Below are 16717 nucleotides of genomic sequence, written 5' to 3'. Positions count from 1 at the left end.
GGTAGGTGGTCTTTGGGTAGGTTTTTTCTTACGGGCTGATATGTGATCACAATTTGAATTAAACCACCTTGAGATATCTGAGAGCATTTACACTTTGCATTAACATGCATTTTTCCTCATCCATGTTAAGATATCCCAGGGGACTGTTTCACTAAATTTGCTACATGCAAGTTGTAATTTCCAACATGAGATAATATCCTCTCACAAATCCAAACACTTTTCACTCTTGAAAACAAATGCCACACTTGCAAACTGTGTTAGAGCATTCAAGAGCCATTTAACCATTTATCATCTGCAGTGTAAGCATCACTCACAAGCTGCTTCTGTGAGACTTTCCCCTGACAAAGATGCAGGTAAAATGACAGGATTAAACTAAACAATAAAAACTAAAAGTAAACAAGCTAAATTCTTTGTTGTTTGTGTTGCAGAACTTTGTTTCCAAAACTGGTAATGATCTTGAAACCCTCATTTTGGAGGTTCCAACTCTTAGGTCAGGATCGACTGCCTTATACAGTAAGTGGAGGCCTTCTGATAAATAACCCCATCACCTCATGACAAAACACAGACTAATATATTTGGATGGGGCTGTAAGAGCAACATGAAAGATGACAGAGACACCCAACAGTTCTAAATGAAATACTCTCATTTTCTATTTTAAGGACTATCTGATAAATCCACAGTGTAATCTAAACACATAACCTGATATGAGGAGGATTTACTGTGGGAGGGATAAATGTTTCCACAGTGTATTTAAACAGTGTGGCCCATAAACTCCTTTATCATTAATAGTTTATACCTACAGCAGCAACAAATGAGCCTGTGTAGCTGAAACAGCTCAGTCTGGCAGCTTGATCTGGCGACACAGCCTCACCGTGACAAGACAAGCACAGTCATACCTGCACCATGGAACAAATCTCCTTTATACAAGCAAGGACAAGCAGGACAACGCGTGGTCTCTGGAAGCCACATAACAATTTTACAGTTTAGTGATGTGCAGAGAATCTGGTGTAGCTCATGATGAGGTGCATAGCCTGGCAAATGTTTTCCTAAACTGCAACAGCAACGGATTATGTTCAGAAGCAGTGATTTTTTTTGTTGAATGAAGCTACATTTTTTAACAGCAGGGTGTTGCAAGGAGGAGGATGGCAGGTGCATGAAGTCCCATCTCTGGTTTAGGCAACAAAAGCAGTTCTGTTAAGGATAGAGGAAGACAGTGGTTGAGTTTAAAGGTCCCATATTTTCCTCTTCTCCTGTGTTTGATCCATGAGAAGATATATTTGTGGTTTTAAGAACCTAAAACCATCTCAATGTAGTTTTACATCTCCTCTCCCAGGCTTCTCTCTGGAGCTCTAGTAACAACAGGTCGGTGAGCCAATCAGAGAAGAGGAGGCTCTGAGTCTCTCTTCTGATTGGCTGACTTTTTTCTGTGTGATCCAATAAAAATATAGCAGATTTCAGGTAAACCAAATCCTGCAAGGTTGGATGGTGGGTCCAGGTGGGCGGGGCTTAGGGCATGGCTGAGAGCGGTGACTATTGTATGTGACATCACAAAGTTATATAAGTCCTGACGGCTGGTTTTAAGGCTCAGTTTCTGAATACAGGCTGTGTGCATTTCTCTGTGGACTGAAGCTTTGATACTTTCACAGTGTTAATATAGAACCTAGACCTGCTTTATAATCAAACAACACATGGACATCTACCTTTAACCACATACATAAATTAACAAATCTTAATTATGTTAATATAAAACCAGTTACATATTTGCTGTTGCGGTTTAGTTGTATAGAAACGTCAGTTTTAGGAGACAGGGTTATAAATTCATAGATGCAGAATAATGAGATCAGATTGTGTAAATGTGTGTGTGACGGTTGAAGAGCTGGAGTGCCATTTGAGCGTGCACTTTAATTATTGGAAGTCTGGATCCTAAATGGCAACAGTTTACGTGGCAGCGGTGCCATTTAAATTCAATCACTGTCTTAACCGGGTCATTATCGCAGGGCGCCGCTCGCCTGCGGCCAACGTTTACCCAGCTGCCATCATTTAAATTTAAGATTTCATAGTGATACAAAAGGAAAGGTAATCACCTGTTCTCTGATGTCATTACAGTTTGTGTGTGCGTGTGCGTGTGTGTGTGTGTGTGTGTGTGTGTGTTTGTGTGTGTGTTGGCCCTGTAATAATTTCAATCCACATTGTACCTCCAGGTTGAATTTCTTATCATTTTGCCACTGATGATACACAGGTGTATCAGACCACTCCTCTGTTAGCTCCTCGGGGTCTGCAGTAATTTTCTGCACAATAACAATAAATGCTAATACAATACATGTGATTTGACTGATTTAACAGTCTTTGGCCTGACAGCGCACAGGGGACACGTTTGCACTTGGCACAACATGGATAGAAATCTTGAAATCTCTCTGACTACAGACTCTGTAAACCACAACCCTACAAGTCCACATTGTGTGAGATGGGTCTGATAAAGTTTTGGTATTTGTGTCAGACAGTGTGATATCATTTCTACGTCATGTCATATGGTGAATTGAAGCACTAAAATGTGGAAGAATTTATTTCAATGAATACGCAGAGACATGTGGTCCTCTCACGTCATCCAGCTGTGCAGCTCTCGTGTCTTAAAAATGCAGCACAGCAACAAATAAGAATCGGAGTAGAACTGGCTCCTCTGTGTTTTATTTTGAAAAGCCTCAGAGGAAGGGGAGGAAGAGGAGGAGGTGGACAGTGTGAAGCTGGTTGTGTCCAGGGAGAGGAGTTTGGGGTTGATATGTTTTTTTTAGCAGCAGCATTATGTTAGTTTGTTAGTGTGGGTCACTGCCGCTCACACTGGAGGTTTTGGGCCTAAATTTTTGATATAGTCAGAGTTTGAATGGAGCCAGATTCGCTCTCTTCCCTTGTGTGACAGTGTGAGCTCAGGCCGCTGCTTTTGATTGAGCACAAATTATTTTTTTTGCTATGTTTCTCTCAGGATTGCCAACTTTTGTCTGGGACAGTGTGTGTGTTCAGAACGTGTACAAACTAATCTCTATAAACAAATTTTCAAAGTGGACTCGTTACACTGAATAACTATCATCACTGAATGAGTCAGTAGCTTTTAGCTGGGGAGCTCCAGTTACTGGTGACTGAGAGCGCTGGTGTCAGCTCAGCTGTGATTCACAGTGTGTTACATCCTCATTAAAAGCGTATTAAAAGACTGCGAATGCCACAGAGACGATCATAATCTGATAACTCTGTTGAAAATAATAGGCCGCTGAGTTATTGACCTTATGTGCAGAGCTTGTATAGGCTACTGTTGTACTGAACTGAACCGGTCAGGCTGGATGCATCGTGATGTGTTCACATACCTCTGTACGTACCTGTGAGCAGTGTTATGTCCGCTTAGTTTAGGAATAAAAGGGAACAAACTACAGGGTAAGAGACTACGAATCTTTGACTTGAACTCAACTAAGTTATTCAAATCTGAAAAGTGATTCTGGACCCCCGCTCAAAATCTCACATATGGTTTATAACAATTTAGTTTCTATCGGTTATGAAACATTATACTGAACAAAGTAATTGTTGAGATCTGGGATCGCGGCACCGTCACTACAACAGAGTCCAGTGTGTTAAGAAAACACGAGCAGTCAGATGATGAAACATGTTGTAAAGCACTTTATTTGGGGATCAGACTGTTACTGGGCGCTCCTGAAATGTTGCTAATAATCAAAGGAAAATCAATGCTTGGGGTGGCCATGGGGGGGGGGGGGGGCAGTGCCCCTTATATTGGCACATTTTGCAATGACAATTATAAACCACCTTAAACCTTCTATAAAGACACTACACACCAAAACCCAAACCCCCCATAAGTGGAGCCCCTGATGAGTCTACCCATTGCCTGCACGTGACACGTTCAAAGACCATCTGTTAATTGTGGTGTGTACCTATAGTCTGCACGTGAGGTGTTTAAGAGACATCTGTATATTGTAATGTCTACTGATAGTCTGCATGTGAGGCAAATTAAAATGAGTCATTATTTTACTGTTTGCCTTGGTTTTCTCATCCAAATAAGTTTGGCTTAGCTGAGGCTTTGTGAAAAACTAACGCCAGACCACAGCTGGATTTCTGAAGCTGATACGTATCAATGGTGTAATTGGGTTAAAAAAATCTTATTACAATGGCAGGAACAACCTAGGGATCCTTTAATTTGTAACCATGAAAATAAGAACTTGGTGACATTTTCCAGTTGAAAAATAAACTTAGATTAACTCAAACAAAAAAACTTTGGCATTTCTGCACTGAAATTTCTTGTTACATATACAGTCCAAATACATACTTATACTTTTGTTTCCTTTGGTGGCTAAAACTGCTGCTAAAGCAACATAAAGTCAAAGCTTGAGAGCATCCCCCTAACACCAGATGACGCCTTCCATTTCCGGACACTGGAACTTTTCCTCCTTTTGTTTCCATCAACTGGATTACTGACACTCATTCGCCCCAAAAAAATCAATGGAACAAAACATGGCCTCCACCAGAGCAGGGCACTCACAGGATCCAGAAGAGCTGGAGCACATTTCCACCATCTTGGCCTCTCTGCTCTGGTTACCTGTGGCCTTTAAAATTGATTTTAAGGTTTTACGGCTTGTTTTTGAGCAGGTCTTGCCTCGGGCTGCAGACAGAGGGCTAGTGGGTCGTTTTTGACGTCACGCATCAAAAGCAACTGGGAGCATCTTCTGCTGGAGATCAGAGGAAAAGCCTTTTTGCAAACTCCATCAGCTTTTATTAAGTTTCTACAAGTGTAATGACATAGATTTACTCAAGTACTGCACGTAACTTGATATTTGAGGTACTTGGACTTGAGTATTTCTCATTTTTACCACTTATACTGCTCCACTACAGCTCCAATTACACTGCAAATTAAGATTTTACATATGATGAGCTTATAAATGATGCATTGTTACAGATTAAACTATATATAAGGCAGTAAAAGTAGCTCCACTTCCACCAAGAACAGCAAAATGCTGTTTAGCACGACTAGAGGTCCGGAGGGAACCATTAAAGCTGCACTACTCAATATCCTTATATTAACAATGGATCAAAAGACAATGTGTAACATGAAATGTACCACTCATAGTATCAAACCCACACACTAAATCACTCCTGCATCACTCTGATGCAATTACAGAGACCCAGCAGGTCAGGAAGTGAGATCACACATCCATCTTTCTATTACCAAAAGAGAGGGTAAAATGAGCACTTCAGCAAGTCCTGATACCAATCACAAAGTACAGCAGAGTCACTGGAGGAAGGAGCTAATAAAGGAAAGGACGACAAAGGATCATTAACAGCCTTCAGGATCAGGAAGGACACGTTACAGATCCCAGATCCTCCATCCTGAGGTGAGCGCGCAGCTGGTGGCATCAAATCCAGATTCAAGTAAGGATAAAATGGAATAAGAAATGAATATTCTTCACATTATTTGAATTTCAAACAAGCATTTGTTCATATACAGAAAATATATATATATATATTAATGCTTTCTCTTTGCTGCTGTCCGTCTGGAGCCAAAGGCAGCAGAGTCAAGTGAGTGTCCAGTATTAATGGAGTCACAGGAGAAACCACTGGATCTGTTTTTATTTATTTAATATTTATTTGAGGTAGCCTATGTGTGTGTTTTCATCACTAGTTGATAGTTGAAGGTTTCTTATGTTTCATTTATAAAATAAAATTATGATTTTTCTCAGTAAGAAAGCAAAAGTCAAGTTGAGTGAGAAAAGTCAGGAACATAAAAACGGCGTCAATCTTAATCAATCAAATCTTAATTATGATCATAATTCAATCCAGACTCATCAGATAAAAGCAAAACAAAACATCAGAGCAGCAGGTTGATAACTGCAGAAACCAGCTGCTCATTTACAATGTGTTTGTGTTTGTGTTTGTGAGCGCACAAACATCTCCTCCATCTTTAATCCTTTCACTGTGAAATCAGCTGTGACATCAGATAATTCATTAGCACTTGCTTATGAAGTATCACCAGTTGTACAACAGTAGACCAACACAGTAAAATATAAATCAACAAACTGTGTAAAACTTGCATAAAATAAAAACCATCTAAACCTTTTAACCCCTTTTATGCCAGAGTGACCCCTCAAAGATATGTATAGACAAAACATGTGGATGTGTGGACAGTTACTTGTGCAGAAATGCCCAAATATAATAAAGAAGAAAGTGATGTGTGGATAAATAAATACACAAATGAGCAAACAACTGACATCTGGTAAATATTCAATATTAAAAGTAGTAATTACTATTTTAACTTTATTATTAGTGCTGAGTAATTTCAATTATTTGAATTAATCCTATATGCCTTTAAACTCATCTGACTATCTCATTGTCAAAACCAGGAGAAACTATGATGTAATGATCCTCCACACCTTGATCCAAACTGACTCATGCAAATGCAGAGTTTTATTTTTCCAAAAATAATAGCAGTCCTGAACAGCCCACACGAAAACTGACTGTTGTCAGAAACCTCATCAGATCCAGGAGGAGAACTTGGATGTGTCCACTCACCGTTTCCCAAAGCGCCAGCTGCAGGAACAGACCCAGGTGAAGCAGTGTAGTCGTGCGTCTCATCCACGATCCTCCAGAGATGAATACACTCTGCAGCAACATCTTCACGCTTCGCTCACTTTGGAAAGTCCGCACACACAAAAAAACAAAAAACAAAAGAAGAAATATCTCGGAGGATAATATCAATCTTTTAGTAATATAAATTTATGTCCTTGTTCAATTTCCACAACTGGCACCGATCCATGAACTGAGTCGCTTGTAGGCAGTTTGCCGGTATGGACGTGTTGGCGGGTGTCTCTCCGGTGTCCGGTGTGCAGGAGGAGAAGGTCCGCATTAGCGGAGCAGAGCCCGGACTCGACTGAGCCAAACATGGTGCGCTCCTCCCCTGAAAAGGCAAAGACGGAGCGGCGCGCACAGACGCGGCAGCGGCGCACAGCTGCACGCTGACACACGAGAGAGGACGGAATAAACCTTTATGTGCTGGAATCCCAGGGAGCGGAGCGGGTGACTTTAAAGTGGTCACATTGTTAAATAGGTTTACTTTATGTGACGGTTTCGATCTGGTTAATCGAACTTGAGGTTTTTTGGTTCCAATGAATGCTCGCACTTAATGAACCATGTTTTCACAGCCACAAAGAAATATTTTCAAAGCTGAATTCATTAGCAATAAAAAACAAGATTGATTAACACACACACACACACACACACACACACACACACACACACACACATACACACATACACACACACACACACACACACATACACACACCACCACCACCACCCTTTGTTGCCTGATGCTACTGTTGTATGGTGCCCTTGCAGTTCAGTTTCATTACTCAGCGCACTTCATATAAACAGTGAGAGTAAACATAAACAGTGCAGGCTGACAGCAGCCCACAGAGCACTACTGTGTGTGTCGCTGTGTTTGTGTGTGTGTGTGTGTGTGTGTGTGTGTGTATGTGTGCTGGAGACACCTTGCAGAGGTCAATCGATGACAGACGGTGCCTTTGGCTTCTTCCAACAGACCACCAACTCTGAAGTTTCCTGCAGACAGCAGCACCTGTGACCAGGTGGGTGGGGTGTGTGCGTGCGTGCGTGTGTGTATGTGTGTGTGATTAAGTTAGCTTTCTTAGTATTTAGTTATAGTATTAAGTTATAGTTGGTGGTTTACCCCTTTGAGTGTCATTTGGTTTGTCCAAGTCACTATTTATGTTCCCTCATGTCTCATACGTCCAGACTAACACACTTGAAAATGCATACATACCTGAGCAATCCATACACTAGGCATGCATGAGCCAGTGTAAACAGGAAGCAGATTGTCTACTCTGCAGTAGTTGCAAAAAAATACTGCAAACGAGGAAACAAAAACATAGTAATGTGGATGTTTTGGGTTTGTTCAATTAACACCCAATTTATTTGATATCTTATGTATAGTTATGTTTTATTGACCATCTTTTATAGGCCCAATTAAACTGCTCTTGTTTTGTAGCATTTGTGTAAATAAAACTCTTATTCTAACAGTTGTCCAGGACCTAATGGGTTACAACCAGGAGGCCTCACTGGAACATCCCTGGCGAAGAAGCTGAAACAGTGGCCATAGTTCACAAACTCATCAGAGCGCAGCATCTTCCCAAAGCAAACAAAGTGACAGGACACATACCTCTGCAGCAGGAACTTAGAGACCTGCATCTATGACACACGGCAGGAGCAAGAGGAAGCCATGAAGCTAACAGCTGTATGAAACATCGCCTGACTCTGATGTAGCCCCTCATCAGCTCCTTGTTTCCTATCAATCAAAGAGCAGCGAGGGGGGAATTGTTTCCCAGAGTTCCCCACCACACTGTCATATTAACTATGCTGCATCCTTTTATATATAAACCTGCTTGAGAAAATATACACACTCCCTGTGAGGGTGAAGGAAGGCCAAATACCAAATTCAGACCACTGGTGCTAAAGCTGTGAACTACATTTCCCATGTATGTTTGCATGACAAAGCACAGACATGCACAGAGCCTTCTTCTCACAATATAACCATGGAGCAGAGCCTCCACCTTTGTAGCCACTTCGCATTATGAACAAAACCAGCCACGCCCAATGGCAGCTGCTGCAATTCCCACAAGGAGTCACTGTGTTACCAGTCCGTCAGCACAGAGAAGGAATATTGCTGTGACTTCCTGGTTTGTGAGGAGTGCTCATATGATTGTATGTCAGGACAAAGTAAACATAAAACTATTTTGGTCCCTATAGCTAATTTCCTCTATTTATTTGAGTTAGGTGCGGTATCAGGTGCTGCCAAGATGGCAACAGTGAAGCAGCTCACTCTGAGCTTCAAAACCGTGAATGCCGGAAAAGTTACAGAAATGTTCAGTCACAGCCTTCTACACTGACGTCAGGAAGGTGAGGGGCGAGGGAGTTTTAGAGGTTATCCAACCATCCGAACAAGACTTTGATGGAGTATCCTGGCCCCTTTAGCAGAAAGGAATGACTGTAAATCAATATAATGTCCTCACAGTTATCGTAGCAAATGTGTATAATGATGTATTAAGTAGATTGACTCATCCCATCTGAATCTGTTTGACTTTGACTTAGGAACAAACTGTTCTCCTCTCTGTTCCTTTCACATCTGATGTCCCAGTTAAATCACAACACATTATTTTTCTATTATGACAAACCACCGGATATTTGCTTGTATGTACAAGGTGATTTATTCAAGCTCTACACAACAGAACACTTCTCAGGATGCAATGTCAATAACACCAAAATCATCTGAAGGAGATGATGTCATAAAATATGTAACTCACTCACTCTGAAGCACAGATAATGTTTATTTATCATAAATGTTGTTGAATAAGGTAGCAGTTTATAAAATGGCAAATAATTAAATTAGTCATAATTTTTCATAGTAAAAACTAGGTAGTTATATCATATCATATTGAAGGACTCAGATCATGTCCATGAGTCCAACCTGATGAAGCTTAAATAGTGTTTAAATGGAATCTAATGTCTTCACATTTAAAAGAGCCAGAGAAGTCATTAACTGTTGCACTTTAACACAAGTTTAAACTTATGATCCAGAAGCTGCTCCAACAATTTTTTTCACAGCTCAAGATGCTTAGGTGGATGGATGGATGGATGGATGGATGGATGGATGGATGGATGGATGGATGGATGGATGGATGGATGATTTTTTTCTGTACATGAGATATTAAAATACATAAGGACAAAATAAGTACAATTACATATCAACATAAAATGTCATTACTAACAATAATAAACTCAAGTAAATCACCCATTATCTCCTTCACTTTCAGGGTATAAAACATAGGAATCTAATCAAACATAATACAAATAGTCATAGCCATCCAACAGTAACATGCTAACCAAATAACTGCTATAATATCAACCAAATAAAATAGACTAGACCAAAAAACAGAAGGTTTGAAAAGTCCATTCTTCAACTCATAGTAGTTCTCTTTATTCTTAGTGGTTTGGAGGGAAAGGGTTTTGCAGACAGAAGGTTACATAACTTCCTGGGTGTGGATAATAGGATGACAGGTGATTTCAGATGAGGCAGGGTAATAAACTTGTGATTTAACACTAGTTTTTATATGATTAGTGATTATAATGATGTTTTGAGTGTGATCACTTACAGTCTCACCTCCAAACTGGTTTAATCTGGTTAAATATGAGGTTTGTATGGTGATCTGAAGTCGTTCTGGGCTGTGTGTGTTCAGATGCCATGTTTGACTTCATGATGTCGTTGTGTCCCCAGATTTCAGCAGTTAATTTAATGAGCATAATGTTCATGTAACTGGTAGAAATGATGGTCAGAACTACAAAAATAAGACTAAGCTATCACAATGAATTGGACGACCTCTGACCTGGACCCCTGCTGCTTTGTTAGACCTACAGCCGACCTCTTCTCTGTTTGTCCCGATCTGTTCCTTCCTGGGTCGGTGCTGGCCTCCAAACAGCATTCCTCTTTGCAGTGTATTTATGCGTGTGTGTGTGTGCGTGTGTGTGTGTGTGTGTGTGTGTGTGTGTGTGTGTTGTCACTGCTGGACACCTGCTGTTTGCAGCTGCATGTCCCCAGAGTAAGGCTCTGAACCCTTGGACAGAAGCTGATGGATCAGACCGGTCCAGATGTGTCACGTATTTTCTCATTACCTCCTCAGGACGTCATCACTGCTCTCATCCGAGGAAAAACAAGACAAAGCGCTTAGGTTGTTATGTGTCATCATCAAAAACATAAAAATTACTTCCGCAGCACTTTCTTATTCTGCCAAATTACTGGTTTGTGCATTTTCTTATATTCTACAAATAAAGCTTGTTTTCCACCAGGTTTCACATTTTTTTAGTCTTTGACATTCAGGACCGAGCATATAACCTTACTATCTGCACCTGTTCTTGTATCTGAACAACCATGGTGGCCGAGCAGCAGCTTGAACTGTTCACATGCAGCGATATTTGTGCTGAAAAGATAAGAAAAGGAGGAGATGGAGGAGTTCCTTCAGAGATCCTGGATGGACTGTAGAGCCTGTAGGATTTTAAACTTTTCAATCTGATGCCCCCTAGTGGTCATATGAAAAAAGACATCAACTTAGAAACCAAATTAAACGACAAAATACATAGTTTGTCCACACAGCGTCATTTGTTTGTGTCTTCCAAAGCTTGAAAAATATCAGGTTAATGACGTGACAATAGGATGATTTGAATAGGTTTATGCACAAAAATGACTTGTTGTGACTGATGACTGATAAGTTTGGGACAACCTCTATCGTCATGGTTACAATAACAAACACACGGTTAAGTTTGTGGTTAAAAGAAAACAATGCTGATTGTCAGTTAGGAACGGGAAGTAAACACCAGTCTCCTGTTGACCCAGCCACCCACCTTGACCTTGACCTCCTCCCTATGTGGACATTGTCATTCTATAACAACAGGTGTGTTTCCATTAACCTGCTTAATGCGCAATTTGAAATTGCAAACCTACAAATGCGTAATGGAAACGTGAATCTGGAAAAAACTCATATGTCGCAAAAAACATATACGCTCGCATGAGGTGGTTTTTCATCGCGGTAACTGCCGTATCAGAACCCAGGGTGCCAGTTCCAACCGAGAAGCAGCCTGGAAGTCTGTAATCACATTTTATTGGAATATTGCGAGAGGAGAAAATAAAGCTTTACTCACATAACATCACAGACCATTCACAATTGTGTCTTGTCAACTTTTCTTAAAAAACTGCTTCAATTTTGCACAAAACTGCAACGGAAACCCAGCTAATGTCACCTGACTTCCCTCCTTCCCACTTTAACAACCAACTGAAACGACTGAAGACGTTGTTTAGTCTCCTTTAGCATTTTGTGAGTATGCTGAGAAATCTGTGTAGCATTAAATCGTTTTTTGTGTGAGCATGGTGCAAGCAGAGAGACCACTTGTTTGAGTTTACGTTATATCATCACAAAATTCATCAGTGTGGAACAGGAACCTCTCTACCAAATTTCATCTTGAACAGTTAGAGCCAAAAATGTCAATCTGGGAGACTGTCCTGTAAAAAACAAAGCCATAGGTCGTTTGTGCAGCAGGTTATTGTGACCCATGGTTACATTTTGTTGCTAGGCGACTTCTGGTGGTTGTAGCAATTATGACAGGAGACAAAGTCCACATTAGCAATAGGTTGGGGTGGATTGATGGGTCAACAAAACACAGAAATATGACACAGGAGAGTGGTGTTTCGATTCCCATGTGAGACTAGCTGTTTTATAACCATGACAACAAAGACCATGTAATGTTTAGGAAGAAATCTATTCCTAAACCTAACCGAGACATGACTTTTATTATAGTAACCATGGCGACAAAGGCAGGTACACCACAGTCAGTACAAGTATGCATGTTTATTATTGTAACCATGACAACTGAGATCCAGTATGCCTGCCGCCGTGGTGGCACTATTGCAGGAGACACTCCTATGGGTCGTATCACAGGTTTGAAAACCACCTCATGGTTGTTCAGGAAGGAGGACTGGTTGCAACCTGGTGGTGACTCTAACCAATGTCAGTAGGATTCAACCTCTGGGGATCATGACTGCAACAAACTAAATTGTGTACTCTTACTTGTTTTCTTTTACCACGAATAAGGTGGAAGGGCTGTTTTCATTTCAAGTCAGAGGTCTCGTGTTTTGCATCCTGCTGCTTCGCAGAGACAAGAGGCCACTAATGTCAGTGTGTAACCAGCTGTGGCCAGATGATGAGCTCAGGGAGAGTCAATACTGAATCACAGCCTTCAGACAAAAACAATACACTGACACGTGATTGAGCCTTGAGTGCTTCAGCATGGATGTCCTGAAGAAACCAACCACAAAGTGAAGAGACAGTGTAGGAACTCGGTTCCTTTCACAGTAAAAGCCCCCTGCTCATTATGCACAACATACCTACATGTGTGTGCGCTACACATGTGCATCGTCTGCATGTCCACACGTCCCTGTTGTCTTGTGTTGATGCGGTGAAGGTTCGACGTCTGGAGGAAATCGCTGCTGCTGCTGGCGACGCCTGTGACAGACGTTTCATTGACACACAGGACGTGATAACCTTCAGACTCTCCTCTGGATATTTTATGACGATGATTTAAATGATAATTGTGAAGATTGGCCGAGCAGCCAGACACATGAAAGAGAAGTTCAGCAGTCCAAGTGAAATTTATTTTTAGCAGTGGAGTCCCATGCAGATATTTACAGCAAAAACAAAGAAAATGGCTGGCCAAACATGAAGAAAAAAACTACAAAAAACTACTACACTCAGCCGCCCCACAGATAGATACCAAAACATTTTCATGATAACTGATCTGTTTAACAAGTTTGCATGGGCTGTCCCTACCCCAGACCAAACTGCTGCAGTTACAGCACGCACATTGTGGACCCATGTCATACAGCCTTTTGGTTGTCCAGAAATCCTACATTTGGACCAAGGCCCAAAATTCAAGTCCAAGTTGAGTAGTACAGTCCTACAACAATACCATCTACAACGAACCTGCCTTCCTGATGTTTGGCCACAACCTTAGGACCCCCATAGACATGTTGACTGGAGTAGTTGGCCCAGAAGCTACCGCTACAACCACTGAGCGGGTTGGTAAACCCCATAGGCAGTTAAGCTATGCTTACAGTAAGGCCGCAGCTCACCTGAACAAAGCAACAGAGAAAAACAAGAGAATCTATGACAGCTCAGGATGCCCCACTTCTTCCAGGAGAACGTGTGCTGGTTTTAGACCAGAGGAGACAGGCAAAGGAAAAATTGAGTGATAGGTGGGAAAGCCAGCCCCATGTGGTGGTAGCCCGGCCCTATCCAGACTGCCCCTTGTATAAAGTTAGACCTGAAGGCAAAGATGGCCCAGAACATGTCCCGCACCTCAACAATTTACGCCCCTGCCTCCCCTGTTTAGGCCCACAAGCAGCAGAGACCACTGAACCTCAGGCCAGTGGGACCAATGAAGGTTTAGCAGTGTGGGGGTTTTGCACCCACTTTCCACCTAGGGGGAGCTGTTGAGTAAGCTCAGGCCCCTGAATTAAGACGTTGCCAAAGGGTAAACAGGTGTAGACCCCTGAGGTATCGGGAGTAGTTATAGGGACTAGAAAACTTTGAGTTCAGGGGAGTGTCACAGGGTGACTGTGAGTGTGTGCGTCTGACCCTGGTGGCGGGGTTCATTAATTTAACCCCAGACGACACCTTGTTTATTTGAGTGATTATTTAGTTTTTATTTTGTGTGTAATACAGTTGAATTAATATTTTGGGCCCATCCTTTTTAGTTGAACACGTCAAGACCACCTCACACTAAACAAACTCTTAATGCAAATAAACTCTTGATGGAAAGAGGCGGAGACTGATGAGTCTCTTGATGTGAGTTTTTACTTTGCTTGTCAGTTGAACATGCACGAGGCAGCACTACTGTCCACTTCTCCTGCCTTTGTATTGAAGGGAATGTATCTTTAAAATGAAAAGGTCACGTTAAATCCCATTTTGGACAGAAAACACAGCTTGAATATGATAAGACTCATTTTGCTCAGCTGCAGTGAAAGCTTTTGTATTTTTTATTCTGTGTTATTGAACCCCATCACAGTGCTCTGCAGCATCACCAGTGTCTGCCTTCAAAGCCCTAACCCTAACCACAGCGGAGCTGCTCTCACAACAACAGGACCATTAAAAAAGAAACACGATCAGCGTTATCTTCGCAAGGACCGACAACAACAGCCGCAGCACGTCCGTCCCCGCTGACTGAGAGGAGTCCTTCAGAATGAAGAGTCTGATCTCTCCGCTCTCGTTAGTCCCGACTGAGGTCAGAGGTCAAGGCAAATGCAGAAAACTGAGAAGCAGGTAAACAGAGTCAAATGAAAGACGTTCGCTGTCCTCACTAACCTCATCATGATGCTCACTGTTTTCAGGTTTTCACCAAATTTCACATTTTTTTAAAGGAAGGTCAGTTTTTTGTCCTGATGACACAACAAGTTGTTCTGTATTTTGCAGTTTATTTTAGATTAATTTATAAAGACAGTTTTTTTCACGGTTTATACCAACTACATTTAGTTTATGACTACTGTGACAGCTACTCTATTTCGTTGTCAAAAATATTGAATGAATATTCATTGATTTCAACCAATTTATTTTACATTCCAAATAAACTAAAATAACTTATAAAGATAGAATAATATGCTCTGTCTGAGCCCTGAATCGCCACACACACCCTCCGTTTTTTAATTGAAAACAAAATCAAAGTGAAATCAATGGTCAGTAAAAAAGACTTGCTGCTGTGAAGTCTGTGCCTTCATCTCTCCTGTGCTGCAGTACAGTAATCCTTCAGCTCTTTGTTCTGACTTGTAAGCAGGGTTTAATGAGGATATCAGGTTGGACACAGATAGCTGGCTCCTAATTAGAGCTTCATCCAAAGCCTGACTCTTGTGCCTTTTAGAGAGGCCTCATTGATCTCTTGTGTTTACACATTGCTCCTCTTAAAGAACCAAGCTTTCTTTATGGTGACGGTTGCTATAGAGTTTCAGAAGCCTTGGCATAATCAGATGAACGAGCCGACTCGTGTGCGTTTCCTCCTTTTCTGACGGTGTCCCGTAATTGAACACTCGAAGCCTCACATTAATCATCATTATCGCCAAAGCACGTTAACGCTGTTCACATTCTTTCTATTAGGGTGCCTGCCATTCATTAAGATGATTTGTTGTTTAAGCTGCAGCATCACATTAAATGCATGTGACAAATATGTGGATGTGTATGGAAGCTGACAATAGGGCTGCACAGGTTCCTAATGCTGCGCTTCATGTTTCGTGGTGGCATCATTCCCAACCTGGTGATGGGACACCTTCCCAGGAGGTCACAATTCAGTTTGAATTAAATATCTCGTCGCAAATAACAACTGATGCCAATGTTAACTCTTGTCTAGTCTTTTCCTCTACTGAAGTTAGTACGCTAACCAGCTAGCCCCGGCATGTCTCGTCACTGTAGCCTGTAGTCTGCCTGAAGATGTAGCGCTATTCATTGGACATATTATAACCTCTTGTATTATATAGACAACGTTGGCTGAAGCTCTTGTCAAGCTACAATCACCACCACCTGCTCCCAGCAAGAAACCACTTTGGTAGCAGAGAAAACTTAGAAATAGCCCCTTTAACCTGTTATCATGCAAACATTTGCTAATGAGCACAAAGTCCAGCTGAGGCTGATGTTATTAGTTTTGCAGGTATTTGAACGTAAAATTAAGTATTGGAAATATTGAAAAATATTGACTTCAGCAAATAATTTATCTTCTATAGTTGGGATATTTCACTCTTGGCCACAGAAGTCAGTATCACGGTGGTGCAAGAGAAAACCAAACCGAACTCAAGCGGATTCATCCTCTGGGGACCATCAATTTCTGTATGAATCCGATCTTCATTTAGATCTTTAAGCCAAGACCAAAGTATTGACACCCAACTTGTGTGTCTAAAAACTTCCAAATTTTCATTTTCTAGTAGAGAAATAACACATTTAGATTACTCTGCAGTCTTGGCAGAGGTAGCCTATAGACTCTGAGTGCTTTTCTAGTTGACATTTAGCAGATCCCACGTCTCAGTCAGGAGAGTTGTTTTCATACAGCGCTGAAGAGACTCAAAGAGATGTTT

The 16717-nt window shown here is 41.4% G+C and overlaps 1 protein-coding gene across 1 annotated transcript in view; it reads right to left on the bottom strand.

Moving 5' to 3' along the window:
- ghrhrb (growth hormone releasing hormone receptor b) overlaps positions 1–6904 on the bottom strand; it is a 43472-nt gene extending 36568 nt beyond the window's left edge. The window contains exon 1 of the mRNA XM_023428780.2: positions 6559–6904. Coding sequence (XP_023284548.1) covers positions 6559–6660 — 102 coding nt within the window. The 5' untranslated portion in view covers positions 6661–6904. The remainder of the gene's footprint in view (positions 1–6558) is intronic.
- Positions 6905–16717: the final 9813 nt, after the last annotated feature.

This window comes from Seriola lalandi, unplaced genomic scaffold (assembly GCF_002814215.2).
Source record: "Seriola lalandi dorsalis isolate HSWRI2012SDOR001 ecotype SW California unplaced genomic scaffold, Sedor1 jcf7180002054885, whole genome shotgun sequence".
Classification (NCBI taxonomy): Eukaryota; Metazoa; Chordata; class Actinopteri; order Carangiformes; family Carangidae; genus Seriola; species Seriola lalandi.
Note: the sequence above shows the minus strand (reverse complement) of the source record. Positions and strands in the feature narration are given on the sequence as shown.